This window comes from Oncorhynchus mykiss, chromosome 3 (assembly GCF_057628025.1).
Source record: "Oncorhynchus mykiss isolate SJ-2025 chromosome 3, ASM5762802v1, whole genome shotgun sequence".
Taxonomy (NCBI): domain Eukaryota; kingdom Metazoa; phylum Chordata; class Actinopteri; order Salmoniformes; family Salmonidae; genus Oncorhynchus; species Oncorhynchus mykiss.
In genome coordinates, this window is record NC_143024.1 from 95893975 (window position 1) to 95917316 (window position 23342).

Genomic DNA, 23342 nt, shown 5'->3' on the forward strand with positions numbered 1-23342 from the left:
ACGGTGAGAGGTAACGTCAGTACGGTGAGAGGTAATGGCAGTACGGTGAGAGCTAACGTCAGTACGGTGAGAGGTAATGGCAGTGCGTGAGAGGTAATGGCAGTACGGTGAGAGGTAATGGCAGTACGGTGAGAGGTAATGGCAGTACGGTGAGAGGTAACATCAGTACGGTGAGAGGTAACGGCAGTACAGTGAGAGGTAATGGCAGTACGGTGAGAGGTAACGGCAGTACGGTGAGAGGTAACTGCAGTACAGTGAGAGGTAATGGCAGTACGGTGAGAGGTAACGTCAGTACAGTGAGAGGTAATGGCAGTACGGTGAGAGGTAACGGCAGTACAGTGAGAGGTAACGTCAGTACGGTGAGAGGTAACGGCAGTACGGTGAGAGGTAACGGCAGTACGGTGAGAGGTAACGGCAGTACGGTGAGAGCTAATGGCAGTACAGTGAGAGGTAACGTCAGTACAGTGAGAGGTAATGGCAGTACAGTGAGAGGTAATGGCAGTACACTTCACTGAACCTCTGAGTAAAGACATTAGTCCGAATGCACCGGCATTTTCATTTTAGGAAATTATAAGGAAAAAGGAAACCCGCACACTGCTCTTGATCGACCTCACAGCCTTCGTCAGAGCTCTGACGATACGTAAAGCTTATTAAAGATCAGTGATACTATCAAGAGCAGTGTGTAGGTTTCCTTATTCCTTCATCTTGTTCAACTGTTACCATGCACCTGCTAAAAAAGATTGCTCAGATGTGTGAGTGGCTTTTGAATTTAAGGAAATTATGAAAAATTACACATGCAAAAATAAAAAATAATAATAATCTGTCAGAGGAGACCCCAGGGGGAGCTGACGACACACTAACGCAAAGTAGCCAATGACCTAAGAAGACGACAGAGAAACAAGCAACGTGTGATCAAGTTACCAAAACAACCAGTCTCGTGCCTCATGTTGACAGCTCAGATTATTGAATGGTATCTTTGCAGATTGAACCTGCTGTATTTGTTTTTAGTAAACCGTGTTCACCACATTGGGTAAACATGTTCACTCTGAATTATACATCACATACATATATATAGGACTGGTGATAGTCTCACAATGTCTTAAACAACCAGGTAGGAATTCAAATCAAAGTGTACAGGATACAGCAGATGAAAACGGTGAAGTTGCTGAATAGCAGCTCTTCCTCAACAGAGTAGAATACATGCAAAGTACTGTAGTAAACGGTATCAAACTCAAATTTACTCAAACATAAAAAATAAAGGGTAATAACGGTATAATCTTTGTAAATGACATCATAAATAGGACTGGTGGAGTTATGTCACGCAAATATATGGGAATGTCTGCTCTATGTGGAAGAAGGTGCTCTGGTCAGATGAAACCAAAATTGAACTTTTTGGCAACAATGCAAAACGTTATGTTTGGCGTAAAAGCAACACAGCTGAACACACCATCCCCACTGTCAAACATGGTGGTGGCAGCATCATGGTTTGGGCCTGCTTTTCTTCAGCAGGGACAGGGAAGATGGTTAAAATTGATGGGAAGATGGATGGAGCCAAATACAGGACCATTCTGGAAGAAAACCTGATGGAGTCTGCAAAAGACCTGAGACTGGGACGGAGATTTGTCTTCCAACAAGACAATGATCCAAAACATAAAGCAAAATCTACAATGGAATGGTTCAAAAATAAACATATCCAGGTGTTAGAATGGCCAAGTCAAAGTCCAGACCTGAATCCAATCGAGAATCTTTGGAAAGAACTGAAAACTGCTGTTCACAAATGCTCTCCATCCAACCTCACTGAGCTCGAGCTGTTTTGCAAGGAGGAATGGGAAAAAATGTCAGTCTCTCGATGTGCAAAACTGATAGAGACATACCCCAAGCGACTTACAGCTGTAATCGCAGCAAAAGGTGGCGCTACTAACTTAAGGGGGCTGAATAATTTTGCACGCCCAATTTTTCAGTTTTTGATTTGTTAAAAAAGTTATCCAAATATCCAATAAAAGTCGTTCCACTTCAGTAACACCCTGCAGTAAAACCCTGCAGTAACACCCTGCAGTAACCCCTGCAGTAACACCCTGCAGTAACACCCTGCAGTAACCCCTGCAGTAACCCCCTGCAGTAACCTCCTGCAGTAACCCCTGCAGTAACCCCCTGCAGTAACCCCCTGCAGTAACCCCCTGCAGTAACCCCCTGCAGTAACCCCTGCAGTAACACCCTGCAGTAACCCCCTGCAGAACCCCCTTCAGTAACACCCTGCAGTAACCCCTGCAGTAACCCCTGCAGTAACCCCCTGCAGTAACCCCCTGCAGTAACCCCCTGCAGTAACCCCCTGCAGAACCCCTTGCAGTAACCCCTGCAGTAACCCCTGCAGTAACCCCCTGCAGTAACCCCCTGCAGTAACCCCCTGCAGTAACCCCCTGCAGTAACCCCTGCAGTAACCCCCTGCAGTAACCCCTGCAGTAACCCCTGCAGTAACCCCCTGCAGTAACCCCCTGCAGTAACCCCTGCAGTAACCCCCTGCAGTAACCCCCTGCAGTAACCTCCTGCAGTAACCCCCTGCAGTACCCCCCTGCAGTAACCCCTGCAGTAACACCCTGCAGTAACCCCCATGCAGTAACCCCTGCAGTAACCCCCTGCAGTAACCCCTGCAGTAACCCCCTGCAGTAACCCCCTGCAGTAACCCCTGCAGTAACCCCTGCAGTAACCCCCTGCAGTAACCCCCTGCAGTAACACCCTGCAGTAACCCCCTGCAGTAACCCCCTGCAGTAACCCCTGCAGTAACCCCTGCAGTAACACCCTGCAGTAACCCCCTGCAGTAACCCCCTGCAGTAACACCCTGCAGTAACCCCCTGCAGTAACACCCTGCAGTAACACCCTGCAGTAACCCCTGCAGTAACACCCTGCAGTAACCCCCTGCAGTAACCCCCTGCAGTAACCCCCTGCAGTAACCCCTGCAGTAACCCCCTGCAGTAACCCCCTGCAGTAACCCCCTGCAGTAACCCCCTGCAGAACCCCCTGCAGTAACCCCCTGCAGTAACCCCCTGCAGTAACCCCCTGCAGCCCTGCAGTAACCCCCTGCAGTAACCCCTGCAGTAACCCCTGCAGTAACCCCTGCAGTAACCCCTGCAGTAACCCCCTGCAGCCCTGCAGTAACCCCTGCAGTAACCCCTGCAGTAACCCCCTGCAGTAACCCCCTGCAGTAACCCCTGCAGTAACCCCTGCAGTAACCCCCTGCAGTAACCCCTGCAGTAACCCCCTGCAGTAACCCCCTGCAGTAACCCCCTGCAGTAACCCCCTGCAGTAACCCCCTGCAGTAACCCCCTGCAGTAACTCCCTGCAGTAACCCAACAGTGGTTAAAGAAAATTGTGAGAAATAAAAAAGTACACCAGTTTCATTTAAGGACCAACACGTTGACAGCTGTTCCATACACGTTGACAGCTGTGTCATACAGGTTGACGGCTGTTCCATACAGGTTGACGGCTGTTCCATACAGGTTGACAGCTGTTCCATACAGGTTGACGGCTGTTCCATACAGGTTGACGGCTGTTCCATACAGGTTGACGGCTGTTCCATACAGGTTGACGGCTGTTCCATACAGGTTGACAGCTGTTCCATACACGTTGACAGCTGTTCCATACAGGTTGACAGCTGTTCCATACAGGTTGACAGCTGTGTCATACAGGTTGACAGCTGTTCCATACAGGTTGACAGCTGTTCCATACAGGTTGACAGCTGTTCCATACAGGTTGACAGCTGTTCCATACAGGTTGACGGCTGTTCCATACAGGTTGACGGCTGTTCCATACAGGTTGACAGCTGTGTCATACAGGTTGACAGCTGTGTCATACAGGTTGACAGCTGTTCCATACAGGTTGACAGCTGTTCCATGCAGGTTGACAGCTGTTCCATACAGGTTGACAGCTGTTCCATACAGGTTGACAGCTGTTCCATACAAGTTGACAGCTGTTCCATACAGGTTGACGGCTGTTCCATACAGGTTGACAGCTGTGTCATACAGGTTGACAGCTGTTCCATACCATACAGGTTGACAGCTGTTCCATACAGGTTGACAGCTGTTCCATACAGGTTGACAGCTGTTCCATACAGGTTGACAGCTGTTCCATACAGGTTGACAGCTGTTCCATACAGGTTGACAGCTGTGTCATACAGGTTGACAGCTGTTCCATACAGGTTGACGGCTGTGTCATACAGGTTGACAGCTGTTCCATACAGGTTGACGGCTGTGTCATACAGGTTGACAGCTGTTCCATACAGGTTGACAGCTGTTCCATACAGGTTGACAGCTGTTCCATACAGGTTGACAGCTGTTCCATACAGGTTGACAGCTGTTCCATACAGGTTGACAGCTGTGTCATACAGGTTGACAGCTGTTCCATACAGGTTGACGGCTGTGTCATACAGGTTGACAGCTGTTCCATACAGGTTGACGGCTGTTCCATACAGGTTGACAGCTGTTCCATACAGGTTGACAGCTGTGTCATACAGGTTGACAGCTGTTCCATACAGGTTGACAGCTGTTCCATACAGGTTGACAGCTGTTCCATACAGGTTGACAGCTGTTCCATACTGGTTGACAGCTGTTCCATACAGGTTGACAGCTGTGTCATACAGGTTGACGGCTGTGTCATACAGATTGCAAAATAGTTGGGAGGGGATTTTCGACGTACCGATTCCATGGCACATGGTTTATGAACTGATACGCAAAACAACGCCGGACTCAAAACGTATGATTTTTTCCAATTTAAATTATTGTACAAGATTCTTGCAACCAATAGAATGTCATATAATAGGGGGATACAACCTTCCCTGCTCTGCAGATTTTGCTGCGAAGAGACAGAACCATTAGAACACTTGTTTTGGTACTGTCCATATGTAGCTTGTTTTTGGTTCTGTCCATATGTAGCTTGGTTTTGGTCGTAGCTTGGTTTTGGTCGCAGGTTCAGGAATGGCAACATTTACTTGGAGCTAACTCTGCAAAATAGCACTACTGGGTGATTTAAAAAGTCATAGTCAATTGATCAATGATATAATCATACTCAAAAATGTTATCTTTCATTTACAATCTGTAGGAACTCTGAGAATAGAAAGGTTGAGATATTTTGGCAAACATCACAGCAGTTAAAAAATATATGTCAGCTAGAAATCAAAACTGGATGGTGGTCAGAGATAGATGGGAGGGGTTGAGGGGGGATGGGACTGGATGGTGTTCAGAGATAGATGGGAGGGGTTGAGGGGAGATGGAACTGGATGGTGTTCAGAGATAGATGGGAGGGGTTGAGAGGAGATGGGACTGGATGGTGTTCAGAGATAGATGGGAGGGGTTGAGGGGAGCTGAAGGATGGGACTGGATGGTGTTCAGAGATAGATGGGAGGGGTTGAGGGGAGCTGAAGGACTGGATGGTGGTCAGAGATAGATGGGAGTGGTTGAGGGGAGCTGAAGGACTGGATGGGGTTCAGAGATAGATGGGAGGGGTTGAGGGGAGCTGAATGATGGGACTGGATGGTGGTCAGAGATAGATGGGAGGGGTTGAGGGTAGCTGAAGGATGGGACTGGATGGTGTTCAGAGATAGATGGGAGGGGTTGAGGGGATCTGAAGGACTGGATGGTGTTCAGAGATAGATGGGAGGGGTTGAGGGGAGCTGAAGGATGGGAATGGATGGTGTTCAGAGATAGATGGGAGGGGTTGAGGGGAGCTGAAGGATGGGACTGGATGGTGTTCAGAGATAGAAGGGAGGGGTTGGGGGGAGCTGGGACTGGATGGTGGTCAGAGATAGATGGGAGGGGTTGAGGGGAGCTGAAGGATGGGACTGGATGGTGGTCAGAGATAGATGGGAGGGGTTGAGGGGAGCTGGGACTGGATGGTGGTCAGAGAGAGATGGGAGGGGTTGAGGGGAGCTGAAGGATGGGACTGGATGGTGTTCAGAGATAGATGGGAGGGGTTGAGGGGAGCTGGGACTGGATGGTGTTCAGAGATAGAAGGGAGAGGTTGGGGGGAGCTGGGACTGGATGGTGGTCAGAGATAGATGGGAGGGGTTGAGGGGAGCTGAAGGATGGGACTGGATGGTGGTCAGAGATAGATGGGAGGGGTTGAGGGGAGCTGGGACTGGATGGTGGTCAGAGAGAGATGGGAGGGGTTGAGGGGAGCTGAAGGATGGGACTGGATGGTGTTCAGAGATAGATGGGAGGGGTTGAGGGTAGCTGAAGGATGGGACTGGATGGTGTTCAGAGATAGATGGGAGGGGTTGAGGGGAGCTGAAGGATGGGACAGGATGGTGGTCAACGATAGATGGCAGGGGTTGAGGGTAGCTGAAGGGTGTGACTGGATGGTGGTCAGAGATAGAAGGGAGGGGTTGAGGGGAGCTGAAGGATGGGACTGGATGGTGTTCAGAGATAGATGGGAGGGGTTGAGGGGAGCTGAAGGATGGGACTGGATGGTGTTCAGAGATAGAAGGGAGGGGTTGAGGGGAGCTGAAGGATGGGACTGGATGGTGTTCAGAGATAGATGGGAGGGGTTGAGGGGAGCTGAAGGATGGGACTGGATGGTGTTCAGAGATATAAGGGAGGGGTTGGGGGGAGCTGGGACTGGATGGTGGTCAGAGATAGATGGGAGGGGTTGAGGGGAGCTGAAGGATGGGACTGGATGGTGTTCAGAGATAGATGGGAGGGGTTGAGGGGAGCTGAAGGATGGGACTGGATGGTGTTCAGAGATAGAAGGGAGGGGTTGGGGGGAGCTGGGACTGGATGGTGGTCAGAGATAGATGGGAGGGGTTGAGGGGAGCTGAAGGATGGGACTGGATGGTGTTCAGAGATAGATGGGAGGGGTTGAGGGGAGCTGGGACTGGATGGTGTTCAGAGATAGAAGGGAGAGGTTGGGGGGAGCTGGGACTGGATGGTGGTCAGAGATAGAAGGGAGGGGTTGAGGGGAGCTGAAGGATGGGACTGGATGGTGTTCAGAGATAGATGGGAGGGGTTGAGGGGAGCTGAAGGATGGGACTGGATGGTGTTCAGAGATAGATGGGAGGGGTTGGGGGGAGCTGGGACTGGATGGTGGTCAGAGATAGATGGGAGGGGTTGAGGGGAGCTGAAGGATGGGACTGGATGGTGGTCAGAGATAGATGGGAGGGGTTGAGGGGAGCTGGGACTGGATGGTGGTCAGAGAGAGATGGGAGGGGTTGAGGGGAGCTGAAGGATGGGACTGGATGGTGTTCAGAGATAGATGGGAGGGGTTGAGGGGAGCTGAAGGATGGGACTGGATGGTGTTCAGAGATAGATGGGAGGGGTTGAGGGGAGCTGGGACTGGATGGTGTTCAGAGATAGATGGGAGGGGTTGAGGGGAGCTGGGACTGGATGGTGTTCAGAGATAGATGGGAGGGGTTCAGGGGAGCTGGAGGATGTGACTGGACGGTGTTGAGAGATAGATGGGAGGGGTTGAGGGGAGCTGAAGGATGGGACTGAATGGTGGTCAGAGATAGATGGGAGGGGTTGAGGGGATCTGAAGGACTGGATGGTGTTCAGAGATAGATGGGAGGGGTTGAGGGGAGCTGAAGGATGGGACTGGATGGTGTTCAGAGATAGATGGGAGGGGTTGAGGGTAGCTGAAGGATGGGACTGGATGGTGTTCAGAGATAGATGGGAGGGGTTGAGGGGAGTTGGGACTGGATGGTGTTCAGCGATAGATGGGAGGGGTTGAGGGGAGCTGGGACTGGATGGTGTTCAGAGATAGATGGGAGGGGTTGAGGGGAGCTGAAGGATGGGACTGGATGGTGATCAGAGATAGATGGGAGGGGTTGAGTGGAGCTGAAGGATGGGACTGGATGGTGTTCAGAGATAGATGGGAGGGGTTGAGTGGACCTGAAGGATGGGACTGGATGGTGTTCAGACATAGATGGGAGGGGTTGAGGGGAGCTGAAGGATGGGACTGGATGGTGGTCAGAGATAGATGGGAGGGGTTGAGGGTAGCTGAAGGATGGGACTGGATGGTGGTCAGAGGTAGATGGGAGGGGTTGAGGGGTTGAGGGGAACCCATAGACATCACCAGATGCTGGGTTTCTTCCCTGGTGACGCTCTGTCTTTACTGCAGCTGTCTTCACTTCCTGCTTGTGCTTGGGGTGTTTTGCCTTCAGCAAGTGAGATGCCTGCTCAGTTGGATTCCGGTCAGGTGATTGACTTGGCCATTGCAGAACATTCCACTTCTTTGCCTTAAAAAAGTATTGGGTTGCTTTCGCAGTATGCTTTGGGTCATTGTCACTGTGAATGAAATTTGAAGCATTTGGCTGAATCTGAGCAGATACACCTACCTCCTCGACACAGATACACATACCTCCTCGACACAGATACACCTACCTCCTTGACACAGATACACCTACCTCCTCGACAGATACACCTACCTCCTCGACACAGATACACCTACCTCCTCGACACAGATACACCTTTTATTTTTTATTTTACCTTTATTTAACCAGGCAAGTCAGTTAAGAACAAATTCTTATTTTCAATGACGGCCTGGGAACAGTGGGTTAACTGCCTGTTCAGGGGCAGAACGGCAGATTTGTACCTTGTCAGCTCGGGGGTTTGAACTCACAACCTTCCGGTTACTAGTTCAACGCTCTAACCACTAGGCTAGCCTGCCGCCCCGCCCCACCTACCTCCTCGACAGATACACCTACCTCCTCGACAGATACACCTACCTCCTCGACACATTAGCCGTAAACACTTCAGAATTCATCCTGCTGCTTTTGTCAGCAGTCACATCATCACTAAATACAAGGGAAGCAGTTCCATTAGCAGCCATACATTCCCACACCGTAACACCACCTCCTCCATGCTTCACAGATGTATGCTCTGATGGTGAGCAGTTCCTTCCCTTCTCCATACTCTTCTCTTCCCATCATTCTGGTACAAGTTGATCTTTGTCTCATCTGTCCATAGGATGCAGGCTTTTTTAGATGTTGTTTGAAACAATCTAATCTGCTCTTCCTGTTATTGAGGCTAACCAATGGTTTACATCAACCGGGTCGGACTGTTCTCAGCACTACACAAGCTGACCAATGGTTCACATCTTGCGGTAAAAACGCTCTGTATTTATTCTGGTGAAGTCTTCTCTTGACTGTTGACTTTGACACAGATACACCTACCTCCTCGACACAGATACACCTACCTCCTCGACACAGATACACCTACCTCCTCGACACAGATACACCTACCTCCTCGACACAGATACACATACCTCCTCGACACAGATACACCTACCTCCTCGACACAGATACACCTACCTCCTCGACACAGATACACCTACCTCCTCGACACAGATACACCTACCTCCTTGACACAGATACACCTACCTCCTCGACAGATACACCTACCTCCTCGACACAGATACACCTACCTCCTCGACACAGATACACCTACCTCCTCGACAGATACACCTACCTCCTTGACACAGATACACCTACCTCCTCGACAGATACACCTACCTCCTCGACACAGATACACCTACCTCCTCGACAGATACACCTACCTCCTCGACACAGATACACCTACCTCCTCGACACAGATACACCTACCTCTTTGACACAGATACACCTACCTCTTTGACACAGATACACCTACCTCTTTGACACAGATACACCTACCTCCTCGACACATATACACCTACCTCCTTGACAGATACACCTACCTCCTCGACACATATACACCTACCTCCTTGACACAGGAGCGCCTACCTCCTTGACACAGATACACCTACCTCCTCAACACAGATACACCTACCTCTTTGACACAGATACACCTACCTCCTCGACACAGATACACCTACCTCCTTTACACAGGAGCGCCTACCTCCTTGACACAGATACACCTACCTCCTTGACAGATACACCTACCTCCTTGACAGATACACCTACCTCCTCGACACAGATACACCTACCTCCTCAACACAGATACACCTACCTCCTTGACAGATACACCTACCTCCTCGACACAGATACACCTACCTCCTTGACACAGGAGCGCCTACCTCCTTGACACAGATACACCTACCTCCTTGACAGATACACCTACCTCCTCAACACAGATACACCTACCTCTTTGACACAGATACACCTACCTCCTCGACACAGATACACCTACCTCCTTTACACAGGAGCGCCTACCTCCTTGACACAGATACACCTACCTCCTTGACAGATACACCTACCTCCTTGACAGATACACCTACCTCCTTGACAGATACACCTACCTCCTCGACACAGATACACCTACCTCCTCGACACAGATACACCTACCTCCTCGACACAGATACACCTACCTCCTTGACACAGATACACCTACCTCCTCGACAGATACACCTACCTCCTAGACTTTGACACAGATAATCCTACCTCCTAGAGGGTGTTCTTGATCTGGCCAACTGTTGTGAAGGGGTTGTTCTTCACCAGAGAAAGAATCCTTCTGTCATCCAGCTCCCTGAGACATGAAACAGATCGGTGGGATGGCATACAGGCTATCGCCAATTTATTAATGCACAATTTACCCAAATGGATCATGGAAACCACTTCAACCACTTCCTTTTCTCTAAGTGTTTTTTAATATTATTTTATAGGTGTGACGTCATTCCATCCAGCTGTTTCCATGAACCATGGAAACGCACAGTAACAGGAAATTGTCCCATCTATTTTCTATGCAAACTTTCTAAATGCTGCCAAAACATAACTGACAGGACAGGTTCACGGAAACAGCTGTTCACCTTGAACACTGCTAATGAAACTATCAAGTAGGGACAAGAGGAATGAAGCAAGAGAAATTCAGTCTGATCAAAGACTAGGCCTATCTCTAAAAAGTGATTCATAATGTATTGGATGGTTTCCTATTATGTCATTGAATAGGCCTATATCTGAATAGAGCTTATAAGTATTATTATCATGATATAAAATCCAGTTGCAGAGCAATACAATGTATAAATAACAGTTGATTAAATAATATTGACAATGAAGTGTGCCAAATAAAATCATTCGTTTGACCTAGATGCAAGACGATTCTATCAGTTATCCAAGTACAGTGATTTATCCTCCATATTTCAAGACATGTAGGGATGGTCATTATTCAAGTTAACATAAATAATGTATTTTAATAAAAATACTGTTGTTGTACATTAAAACATTCTCAGGTAATTAAAACAAAAAGCAATTCAATTATCATTATTAGGCTGTTATCCTAAAATAAAAGCCTTTTGATCAATTTGTCACAGGCAATTTAGATAATTTTGCATTCACACAATTCCCCTTGAAATATCTCATGTTATTGGCCCTGCATCAGAAGGCATAGGCTGTGTCTGAAAATGACACCCTATACCCTATATTGTGCACTACTTTTGACCAGAGCCATAAAGACCTTTGTCAAACGTAGTAGTGCACTACATAGGGAATAGGGTGCCATACAACGGAGTGACTCCACAAAACACATCATCTGCTCTATTGTTACTGGTAGAGTAGAACTGGTAGAGTAGAACTGGTACTGGTAGAGTAGAACTGGTACTGGTAGAGTAGAACTGGTAGAGTAGAACTGGTACTGGTAGAGCAGAACTGGTAGAACTGGTACTGGTAGAGTAGAACTGGTACAGGTGGTAGAGTAGAACTGGTAGAGTAGAACTGGTAGAGTAGAACTGGTACTGGTAGAGTATAACTGGTACTGGTAGAGTAGAACTGGTAGAGTAGAACTGGTACTGGTAGAGCAGAACTGGTAGAACTGGTACTGGTAGAGTAGAACTGGTACAGGTGGTAGAGTAGAACTGGTAGAGTAGAACTGGTAGAGTAGAACTGGTACTGGTAGAGTATAACTGGTACTGGTAGAGTAGAGTAGAACTGGTACTGGTAGAGTAGAACTGGTACTGGTAGAGTAGAACTGGTACTGGTAAAGTAGAAATGGTAGAGTAGAACTGGTACTGGTAGAAGTAGAACTGGTACTGGTAGAGTAGAACTGGTAGAGTAGACTGGTACTGGTAGAGTAGAACTGGTAGAGTAGAACTGGTACTGGTAGAGTATAACTGGTAGAGTAGACTGGTAGAGTAGACTGGAAATGGTAGAGTATAACTGGTAGAGTAGACTGGTACTGGTAGAGTAGAACTGGTAGAGTAGAACTGGTACTGGTAGAGTAGAACTGGTAGAGTAGAACTGGTACTGGTAGAGTAGAACTGGTAGAGTAGACTGGTACTGGTAGAGTAGAACTGGTAGAGTAGACTGGTACTGGTAGAGTAGAACTGGTAGAGTAGACTGGTACTGGTAGAGTAGAACTGGTAGAGCAGAACTAGTACTGGTAGAGTAGAACTGGTAGAGTAGAACTGGTACTGGTAGAGTAGAACTGGTAGAGTAGACTGGTACTGGTAGAGTAGAACTGGTAGAGTAGACTGGTACTGGTAGAGTAGAACTGGTAGAGCAGAACTAGTACTGGTAGAGTAGAACTGGTAGAGTAGAACTGGTACTGGTAGAGTAGAACTGGTACTGGTAGAGTAGAACTGGTAGAGTAGAACTGGTACTGGTTGAGTAGAACTGGTACTGGTTGAGTAGAACTGGTACTGGTTGAGTAGAACTGGTACTGTAATGTTGGTCTCCTGCCCTCTAATTAAAATGTGGACCACAAAGCCAATTCCACTCTTCCCCTCTAATCAGGGACTGATTTAGACCTGGGACACCAGGTGGGTGATTCCCCTCTAATCAGGGACTTATTTAGACCTGGGACACCAGGTGGGTGATTCCCCTCTAATCAGGGACTGATTTAGACCTGGGACACCAGGTGGGAGATTCCCCTCTAATCAGGGACTGGTTTAGACCTGGGACACCAGGTGGGTGATTCCCCCTCTAATCAGGGACTGATTTAGACCTGGGACACCAGGTGGGAGATTCCTCTCTAATCAGGGACTGATTTAGACCTGGGACACCAGGTGGGAGATTCCTCTTTAATCAGGGACTGATTTAGACCTGGGACACCAGGTGGGAGATTCCTCTCTAATCAGGGACTGATTTAGACCTGGGACACCAGGTGGGAGATTCCTCTTTAATCAGGGACTGATTAAGACCTGGGACACCAGGTGGGAGATTCCTCTCTAATCAGGGACTGGTTTAGCCCTGGGACACCAGGTGGGTGATTCCCCTCTAATCAGGGACTGATTTAGACCTGGGATACCAGGTGGGTGATTCCCCTCTAATCAGGGACTGATTTAGACCTGGGACACCAGGTGGGTGATTCCCCTCTAATCAGGGACTGATTTAGACCTGGGATACCAGGTGGGTGTAATTCATTATCAGGTAGAAGAAGAAAAAAAACAGCAGTAATCCAGAACTTGTTGGGTAAGATTTGAATACCCATGATCCCTTGTTACTGGTAGAGCTCAGAGTCTGTCAGGGAGAGGCCCTGCTGTGAGGATGATGTCATTGTAGGCTGCATAATGTGCTCCACCATATTGTGTCCTCCATGTTGCCCCAGCATTAGAGAGGAGGAGTTGAACTGGAGAGGAGGGTAGTTAACGTTACCAGCCCCAGTCTCACAGTGACTTCTGTTGTACAAAAAACTGTTATTGTATTGCGATTGAGAGACGGCAGCATTGTTCCTCTGAGGAGTCTGAGTGGGGCCTGTGGTTTTGTGTTGCGTGTGGTGGCTAATCTGGCTATGATTCCCCAGCCCACTGTTCAGACTATTCCCCTGGCCCAGTCCAGGTCCAGTCTGTTGGTGTTGTGTCTGTTGGGTCATCTGAGTCAGTAGACAGGCCTGCAGCTTCCTCTTGGCTCTCCAGCGGGCCACTCTGAGCCGGGTCTTCTCCCGTCTCTCCTTCACCAGGTCAGCTAATAGAGGCTGGGGAAGATTCTTCTCCATCTCCCTCTGACGGTTCTGGCTCCTCCTCCTCAGCTCAGTTCGTCTCATTTTAAACTCCTCGTACAGACTCAGGTCCTTGGGCCACGGACGCACCATGGGCCTGGGAGCAACTCCTGACATGGACATCACTGCCTGGGACAGCCCATCTGAGGATGAAGAGGACAAAAAAACATTCCATTAGATTGGATAAATTATATTTTATTGAACAGAAGCATAGTGACCACAACAAAGCAGTATTTTGCCTTGGGACATGGCTGTAGATTATGGAGCCACCATGTCTCGGGAGATTTAACTCACATGAACAAGAGTCGGCTGAGGTGAAGGGTGTATTCTCTGCTAAGGTCCTCTGGCTCTGTGGTGGACAGGGTGCTCTCCTATCCCTCTGGCTTTGAGAGCCTGGGATGGTCCTATGACTGTCCAGGAGGAGGTTGCCCTGAGTCTGCCTATCTAAAAGGTTGCCCTGCGAGTTGAAGCCTTCGGCAGCCAGGTTTATCAGCAGGGTCTCCACCTCCTCTGGTTCCTGTTTGATACAGATGATCTCCACCTCAGCTTCCTCCTCTTTCACTTGGAACTGGGACAGGGGCTGGGAGGATGGCAGTACACTCATGGCAGAGCAGTCTGCTCCGTCAGTCCTGGGAGGGGAGAGGACCAGCTGGGCCCCCGGGTCTGTGCTTGTCTCTGGTGGCTGTGTACTTATGGTCCACTCAGCCTGACACTCTTCTTCCTCCTCCCTCCTCTGGCTCTCATCAGACACCTTGGGGTCTAGGAGGGCTGGGGGCTCCTCTGGGGGGATAGAGAGGTAACATGGTGGTCAACAAACACGGGGAAAATAGAGGGCTATACTAGATCAGTCAGGCCACCAATTTACATACACAAACAAACACAGAATAATAGCCACATACAAAACCCAACAAGATCTGAGAAAAGACATTCTACCTTTCAAAGGTTCCAGATGCTCTGATGAACTGTTCATTGCAGAGACAGTGGGTGTCAATGTCCGGTCCTCCAGAGTCGGGGAGATCACAGTTGTCAGATCATCGTGACTGTCAAAGGATGTTGATGTTGCCCTAACGGTTACCATATTATCAGAGGGCTGGGTGGCCCTGACCAAATGATCAGAGGGCTGGGTGGCCCTGACCAAATTATCAGAGGGCTGGGTGGCTCTGACCAAATTATCAGAGGGCTGGGTGGCCCTGACTAAATTGTCAGAGGGCTGGGTGGCCCTGACCAAATTATCAGAGGGCTGGGTGGCCCTGACCATATTCTCAGAGGGTATGGTGATGGTGACTCGATTCCTTGCCTGTACGTTTCCATTTGTAGTGGGAATTTGGTTGTTGTTTGGAACCGTCCTTCTCGGCGGCTGTGGTAAACCCGAGGACAGTGCGGCCTCGGAGGAACCGTGAATTCTGCGGGGATCAGAATGGCCGAATGCTGTCCGGTAGGTCTGATAAGTGGCAGAGTGCGCGTTCTCATCCAGAGCGTTCATGTGTTTCCGCATGGTCTTAATCTGAGATCGGGATATCTCCAGCATCTGTCTTATGTTCTCCGCCTCTTTCTCTTTAGCTACTACCTCCATCTTCAGCTCGTCGAATTTAATGCCGACCACTCTAAGCATCTCTCCCAACACCGTCTCAACAGCGGCACTAACCGCTCTCTCTATCACGGTACCCATCTGTCCCCGCATTAGGGAAATTGTTAGACTGATATCCATTTTTGTAAAACTGCAAATAACAACCTTTCAATTTGTTTATAACATCGGAGGTCAAATTTTATAGTCTGTCGTCCATCGTGAAATGCATAGCAAGCGATAGATTGCTGCTAACATCGAGCTAGCTAGCTACCCTCGTAGTAAGCGGAAAACCTGCTCCAGAGAGCTAACTAAACAAGACAATTGAAAGGCTTTTCACTGTTTGTAAGTTATTAAATAGTAAAAAGTCCCTGGCTAATTTCGAAACCAGAAGATGTCAGAGAAACTGAAAATATTTCAACTTCGGATCTATGTAAACAAATAGGTTCTCCTTTAATCGTTCCTGTGTTTCATCAAATATGTCCGATAGGATCGCCGGATTGGAGGTTTAAGTTCCGGGTAGGAGCATGACGAGAAATCTTTAACGGCCTTACCTTGGAAGGTATGCTATGCTGTGCAAATCATGAACTCAACAGGTTACAATACGATATTATTTGTTAAAATTGGACTGAATATGGGTAGAACGTAGAATTAGCTCCAACAGTGCAGTAGAATCTAACAATTTACAATACACACAAATCTAAAAGTAAAAGTATGGAATTAAGAAATAATGTCTTAGTGGCATTGACAAAAATACAGTATATACATATTCAATGAGTAAAACAGTATGTAAACATTATTTAAGTGACCAGTTAGATCAGAATCGCTGTCATTGTCATTGGCCTGGAAAAATAATTAAGCTAGCTATTGCAGAACACCAACACAAGCAGACCAGAAACAGAAGTTTTTATGAAAATGACGTTTTGCCAAATCCAAACTGGCCTCCCTTTGGGGGCGTTTTGCTGCACATTGACAACCCATAGTGGAGCGCAGCTCAACGCTGATTGGCAAAGTATTTTATCAAGGGAGACCAAAAGCTTCCTGGCATCAATAAATCCAATGCTACCTCAGCAACATGTTCAACTCTTTTGGTCCTGACAGCATCAGATCCTGAGACAGAGGGGTGCTGAAAGATTTTATTTTAAAAATTAAAATATTGGTGACATATTTGTGGAAGCCTGGCTTCCCTTGGCATCCTTGAATACACACCACTGCTTCTGAACACATTTCTGTTTGTTGTCAATTCTTGCAAATGTTTTAAAATACGTACTTTTATGTTTGCTAGCTGGACAGTCAAGTGCTAAACTGTAAACCAATCAAAACTTGTTTACTATCCATGGTATATCTCTGCTGATCATGTCTGCCAATCACGTTATCCGTATATACTGTAAATAGTAGACAACTGGTGACTGTTTTACGGGAGGGGACGAGACAGCCCTTTACGTTGCTGGTTTCGTAGTTAATGGAGCCAATAATCAACATCGGAACAGAAGGAGCGCTTGGGACCGGAACATTCCGTTTCGAAAGTGAACGCAGTGTTGCGTTTGGTTGCCGGATCTGCAGAGCTGTACTGAGACTGAGGTAGGCATGGCAGATAGCTCAGATGGGAGTAAGTCTGAGATGGATGAAGGTAGAAAGTGGATTAACCACAGATGGGGACATAGAAATTGGTGCAGTGGCCTCCGATGAAAGGGGGAGGTGAGGGAGTAGCACACACTGTGATCTCAAATGTGACCATCAGTGTGCGGTCACAAAATAAGCGTTGGTGGTGAACAGGGTTGACTTCTTGGCGTTCATGCCTCGTGTGATGAATATGAGTGGTCAGGTTAAGAAAAAGTCTACAAGCATAGATGTGATGATATGTGCAGCCAAAGATTTCCTGTGAATTACAGAAGCAACCAGAGTAATGATGCATGAGATGTTTAAACAGCAGTTTTATTTGTTTACCTTTATTCAACTAGGCAAGTCAGTTAAGAACAAATTCTTATTTACAATGACGGCCCTACCCCGGCCAAACCCGGACGACGCTGGGCCAGTTGTGCGTCACCGTATGGGACTCCCAATCACAGCCGGTTGTGATACAGCCCCGGAATCGAACCAGAGTCTGTAGAGACACCTCTAGGACTGAGATGTAGTGCCTTAGACCGCTGTGCCACTCGGCATCCCAAACACTAAACAATATACTGGGTTAAAATAATATAGGATATAGTGGTATCAGATCATTCTCCTGTATCATGCTTAATTACACCACCAGAAAATACACATAGTGACAGAATATGGAGAATAAATACATACAATTAAAAAGTAAAGACCTTTACAAATGTGGACAGAGAAAAGCCGACCCCCGACATCATTTGGGACGCTTTTAAGGCGTACATTAGGGGAATGATAATCTAATAGCTCTGCAAAAAAATTTGCCGAGTTAGAAATTTAAATTGAAAGAAAATTAAATCACTATCTTAGATAAAGACCATACATTTTTTATTTTTTATTTTTTTTTAATGTCAGAATTTAAGCAGGAATATGATTTTTTACTTTTGAAGAGAGCCAACAACTGCAGGTTAAACTCAAATAAAGCACAGTACTTAATGGGCTCCCGAATGGCGCTCCCCATACACTCCCCCATATACTCCCCCCAGCGCTCCCCATACACTCCCCTCAGCGCTCCCATGCACTCCCCCATACACTCCCCCATACACCCCCCCAGCGCTCCCCCATACACTCCCTCATGCACTCCCCCATACACTCCCCCATACACTCCCCCCAGCGCTCCCCATACACTCCCTCATGCACTCCCCCATACACTCCCCCCAGCGCTCCCCATACACTCCCCCATACACTCCCCCCAGCACTCCCCATACACTCCCCACAGTGCTCCCCCATACGCTCCCCCCAGCGCTCCCCATACACTCCCCCATACACTCCCCCAGCACTCCCCCATACACTCCCCCATACACTCCCCATACACTCCCCCATACACTCCCCACAGTGCTCCCCCATACGCTCCCCCCAGCGCTCCCCATACACTCCCCCATATACTCCCCCCTGCGCTCCCCATACACTCCCCCCAGCGCTCCCATACACTCCCTCATGCACTCCCCCATACACTCCCCCATACACCCCCCAGCACTCCCCATACACTCCCCCCAGTGCTCCTCATACACTCCCCCCAGCGCTCCCCATACACTCCCCCATATACTCCCCCCAGCGCTCCCCATACACTCCCCCCAGCGCTCCCCATACACTCCCCCATACACTACCCCATACACTCCCCCCAGCGCTCCCCATACACTCCCTCATGCACTCCCTCATACACTCCCCCATACACCCCCCCAGCGCTCCCCCATACACTCCCTCATGCACTCCCCCATACACTCCCCCCAGCGCTCCCCATACACTCCCCCATATACTCCCCCCAGCGTTCCCCCATACACTCCCCCATACATTCCCCACAGCGCTCCCCATATACTCCCCCCAGCGTTCCCCCGTACACTCCCCCATACACTCCCCCCAGCGCTCCCCATACACTCCCCCATACACTCCCCCCAGCGCTCCCCATACACTCCCTCATGCACTTCCCCATACACTTCCTGTCACTGTTCCTCATATAACACAAACAGAGTTGTTTGCTGTTCCATCCTGTGAACTCTACCCCTCTCATCTCTCTCCTGTCCTCCCCAGTTAACAGGGCCTGTAAACAACAGTGAGACTGACTAACACAGAAGCAGCACTGAACAGCTGTGCAAGCGAAGGTAACACCCCACACAGTCTCAAACTATCATGTCTCCCTTTAAAACAAAGTTTAATACGCATGGATACTCACAGATGTTGTTGGTGTGCCAGATGGATACTCACAGATGTTGTTGGTGTGCCAGATGGATACTCACAGATGTTGTTGGTGTGCCAGATGGATACTCACAGATGTTGTTGGTGTGCCAGATGGATACTCACAGATGTTATTGGTGTGCCAGATGGATACTCACAGATGTTATTGGTGTGCCAGATGGATACTCACAGATGTTGTTGGTGTGCCAGATGGATACTCACAGATGTTGTTGGTGTGCCAGATGGATACTCACAGATGTTGTTGGTGTGCCAGATGGATACTCACAGATGTTGTTGGTGTGCCAGATGGATACTCACAGATGTTGTTGGTGTGCCAGATGGATACTCACAGATGTTGTTGGTGTGCCAGTTTACCATTGCAGACCTCAGTTTCCCTTCACACCAATACACATAAGCTGTTCCTGTGATGTCACCATTACTCTCACTTGTTACAAAATACTCTTCACCATATTTATTCAATATCTTTTATTTCTCTCCTAGGAATCATATTTTTTGCAGTGCTGGTGAAATGGACAATCAAACATGTCAGCTGTTGCTTTGTTGGATAATACAATTTTAATGCAATTTATGTCTTGTACAATCTATCCATTATTTTGAAAGAATATGAATTGTCCTACATGAAATTCTCTGAACAATGAGGAAGGAATCCAGCAGGTTGTCCTACAGGAAAATGGCCACCCTGCAAATCTTGTGGAATTACCTGCAGGACTCTTACCTACAGGATATCCCACAGGATTTTGGGGCCATTTTGGTGTAAGACAATTCCAATAGGCAGTCCTTCAGGATTTATTTGAGGACTACTAGGATCCTGTAGGAATCCTGCAGGAAAGTGGCCCCGGAAATCTTGTGGGATATATATTCTGCTGGATTCCAGTAGGACTTTTTTGTAAGGGCTGAACAAATTTGAGGTCTTGTGAGCGGAAAAACTTCAACTTGCAACTTCCTGTACGTGTTTACAGTGAACACTGAGGCTGTACCCTTACAGTTTTAGACAGTACCCAATAGCCTATTATCAGGGCTTAGGCTAAGACAGTGAACACTGAGTTTATAGCCTCAACAGTTTGAACGCTACAGAAGTCACATCGATGGTACTGGGTTACCTTCAGACTGGTCCTGGGGAGACGGTACTGGGTTACCTTCAGACTGGTCCTGGGGAGACGGTACTGGGTTACCTTCAGACTGGTCCTGGGGAGACGGTACTGGGTTACCTTCAGACTGGTCCTGGGGAGACGGTACTGGGTTACCTTCAGACTGGTCCTGGGGAGACGGTACTGGGTTACCTTCAGACTGGTCCTGGGGAGACGGTACTGGGTTACCTTCAGACTGGTCCTGGGGAGACGGTACTGGGTTACCTTCAGACTGGTCCTGGGGAGACGGTACTGGGTTACCTTCAGACTGGTCCTGGGGAGACGGTACTGGGTTACCTTCAGACTGGTCCTGGGGAGACGGTACTGGGTTACCTTCAGACTGGTCCTGGGGAGACGGTACTGGGTTACCTTCAGACTGGTCCTGGGGAGACGGTACTGGGTTACCTTCAGACTGGTCCTGGGGAGACGGTACTGGGTTACCTTCAGACTGGTCCTGGGGAGACGGTACTGGGTTACCTTCAGACTGGTCCTGGGGAGACGGTACTGGGTTACCTTCAGACTGGTCCTGGGGAGACGGTACTGGGTTACCTTCAGACTGGTCCTGGGGAGACGGTACTGGGTTACCTTCAGACTGGTCCTGGGGAGACGGTACTGGGTTACCTTCAAACTGGTCCTGGGGAGACGGTACTGGGTTACCTTCAGACTGGTCCTGGGGAGACGGTACTGGGTTACCTTCAGACTGGTCCTGGGGAGACGGTACTGGGTTACCTTCAGACTGGTCCTGGGGAGACGGTACTGGGTTACCTTCAGACTGGTCCTGGGGAGACGGTACTGGGTTACCTTCAGACTGGTCCTGGGGAGACGGTACTGGGTTACCTTCAGACTGGTCCTGGGGAGACGGTACTGGGTTACCTTCAGACTGGTCCTGGGGAGACGGTACTGGGTTACCTTCAGACTGGTCCTGGGGAGACGGTACTGGGTTACCTTCAGACTGGTCCTGGGGAGACGGTACTGGGTTACCTTCAGACTGGTCCTGGGGAGACGGTACTGGGTTACCTTCAGACTGGTCCTGGGGAGACGGTACTGGGTTACCTTCAGACTGGTCCTGGGGAGACGGTACTGGGTTACCTTCAGACTGGTCCTGGGGAGACGGTACTGGGTTACCTTCAGACTGGTCCTGGGGAGACGGTACTGGGTTACCTTCAGACTGGTCCTGGGGAGACGGTACTGGGTTACCTTCAGACTGGTCCTGGGGAGACGGTACTGGGTTACCTTCAGACTGGTCCTGGGGAGACGGTACTGGGTTACCTTCAGACTGGTCCTGGGGAGACGGTACTGGGTTACCTTCAGACTGGTCCTGGGGAGACGGTACTGGGTTACCTTCAGACTGGTCCTGGGGAGACGGTACTGGGTTACCTTCAGACTGGTCCTGGGGAGACGGTACTGGGTTACCTTCAGACTGGTCCTGGGGAGACGGTACTGGGTTACCTTCAGACTGGTCCTGGGGAGACGGTACTGGGTTACCTTCAGACTGGTCCTGGGGAGACGGTACTGGGTTACCTTCAGACTGGTCCTGGGGAGACGGTACTGGGTTACCTTCAGACTGGTCCTGGGGAGACGGTACTGGGTTACCTTCAGACTGGTCCTGGGGAGACGGTACTGGGTTACCTTCAGACTGGTCCTGGGGAGACGGTACTGGGTTACCTTCAGACTGGTCCTGGGGAGACGGTACTGGGTTACCTTCAGACTGGTCCTGGGGAGACGGTACTGGGTTACCTTCAGACTGGTCCTGGGGAGACGGTACTGGGTTACCTTCAGACTGGTCCTGGGGAGACGGTACTGGGTTACCTTCAGACTGGTCCTGGGGAGACGGTACTGGGTTACCTTCAGACTGGTCCTGGGGAGACGGTACTGGGTTACCTTCAGACTGGTCCTGGGGAGACGGTACTGGGTTACCTTCAGACTGGTCCTGGGGAGACGGTACTGGGTTACCTTCAGACTGGTCCTGGGGAGACGGTACTGGGTTACCTTCAGACTGGTCCTGGGGAGACGGTACTGGGTTACCTTCAGACTGGTCCTGGGGAGACGGTACTGGGTTACCTTCAGACTGGTCCTGGGGAGACGGTACTGGGTTACCTTCAGACTGGTCCTGGGGAGACGGTACTGGCTTCAGACTAGTCCCGGGTGGCTTGTGGGGGTCGTAGAGCAAAACGGAGAACACCATCGTGTTCGTGAGAGTCTAGGCCAAACCACTTTCCACCGTAGAAGTGGAAGACCGACATAGGGCGATTTTGGTGGATTGAGACAGAGCCCATTGTCACGACTTCGGCCGAAGTCGATGCCTCTCCTTGTTCGGGCGGTGTTCGGCGGGCGACGTCACCGGCCTTCTAGCCATCGCTGATCCATTTTCCATTTGCTTTGTCTCGTTTTTCCACACACCTGGTTCTCATTGTCCCTCATATGTGTTGTGTATTTAACCCTCTGTTTCCCCCCATGTCTTTGTGTGGTATTGTTTATCTGTTTGATGTATACACACGTTAGTCTGGTTGTGTGTTGTGTATTTAACCCTCTGTTTCCCCCCATGTCTTTGTGTGGTATTGTTTATCTGTTTTGATGTATGCGCACGTTAGTCTGGTTGCGCTGGATTATGTTTACCTGTTTTGTATTTCGTGTTCATTGTGCCATGTGCTTTTGGTTCGCCTGAATAAAAGGCTCCGTGTGCTACCTAACACCTGCTCTCCTGCGCCTGACTCCCTTGCAGCCACTTACGCAGACACAGGAGATTGTGGTGGATTGAGACTGAGCCCATTCAAAAAATACATATCTCTATCTTAAACAGACACATTTTTTATTTTATTTTAAATTTGACCCCTTTTTCTCCCCAATTTCATGGTCTCCAATTGTTAGTAGCTACTATCTTGTCTCATCTCTACAACTCCCGTACGGGCTCGGGAG

The 23342-nt window shown here is 49.1% G+C and overlaps 1 protein-coding gene across 1 annotated transcript; it reads right to left on the reverse strand.

Moving 5' to 3' along the window:
* Positions 1-10513: 10513 nt before the first annotated feature.
* Positions 10514-15941, reverse strand: LOC110520669 (uncharacterized). Its single transcript, XM_021598087.3, has 3 exons — positions 14823-15941; positions 14184-14669; positions 10514-14032 (listed from the first exon to the last, which is right to left on the reverse strand). Exons 1-3 carry the CDS (start codon positions 15595-15597, stop codon positions 13392-13394), a joined length of 1902 nt encoding a protein of 633 aa, XP_021453762.3. The 5' UTR covers positions 15598-15941; the 3' UTR covers positions 10514-13391.
* Between the last annotated feature and the right edge of the window lie 7401 nt (positions 15942-23342).

What these genes read in the sequence shown, in the direction of transcription:
- LOC110520669 (XM_021598087.3), bottom strand. Translation starts at nt 15,597, where the DNA reads ATGGATATCAGTCTAACAATTTCCCTAATGCGGGGACAGATGGGTACC. An exon ending in GCATCTGGAACCTTTGAAAG is followed by an intron (nt 14,670 to 14,822) that starts GTAGAATGTCTT and finishes CTATCCCCCCAG; the next exon opens with AGGAGCCCCCAGCCCTCCTA. An exon ending in CTCAGCCGACTCTTGTTCAT is followed by an intron (nt 14,033 to 14,183) that starts GTGAGTTAAATC and finishes CTTCATCCTCAG; the next exon opens with ATGGGCTGTCCCAGGCAGTG.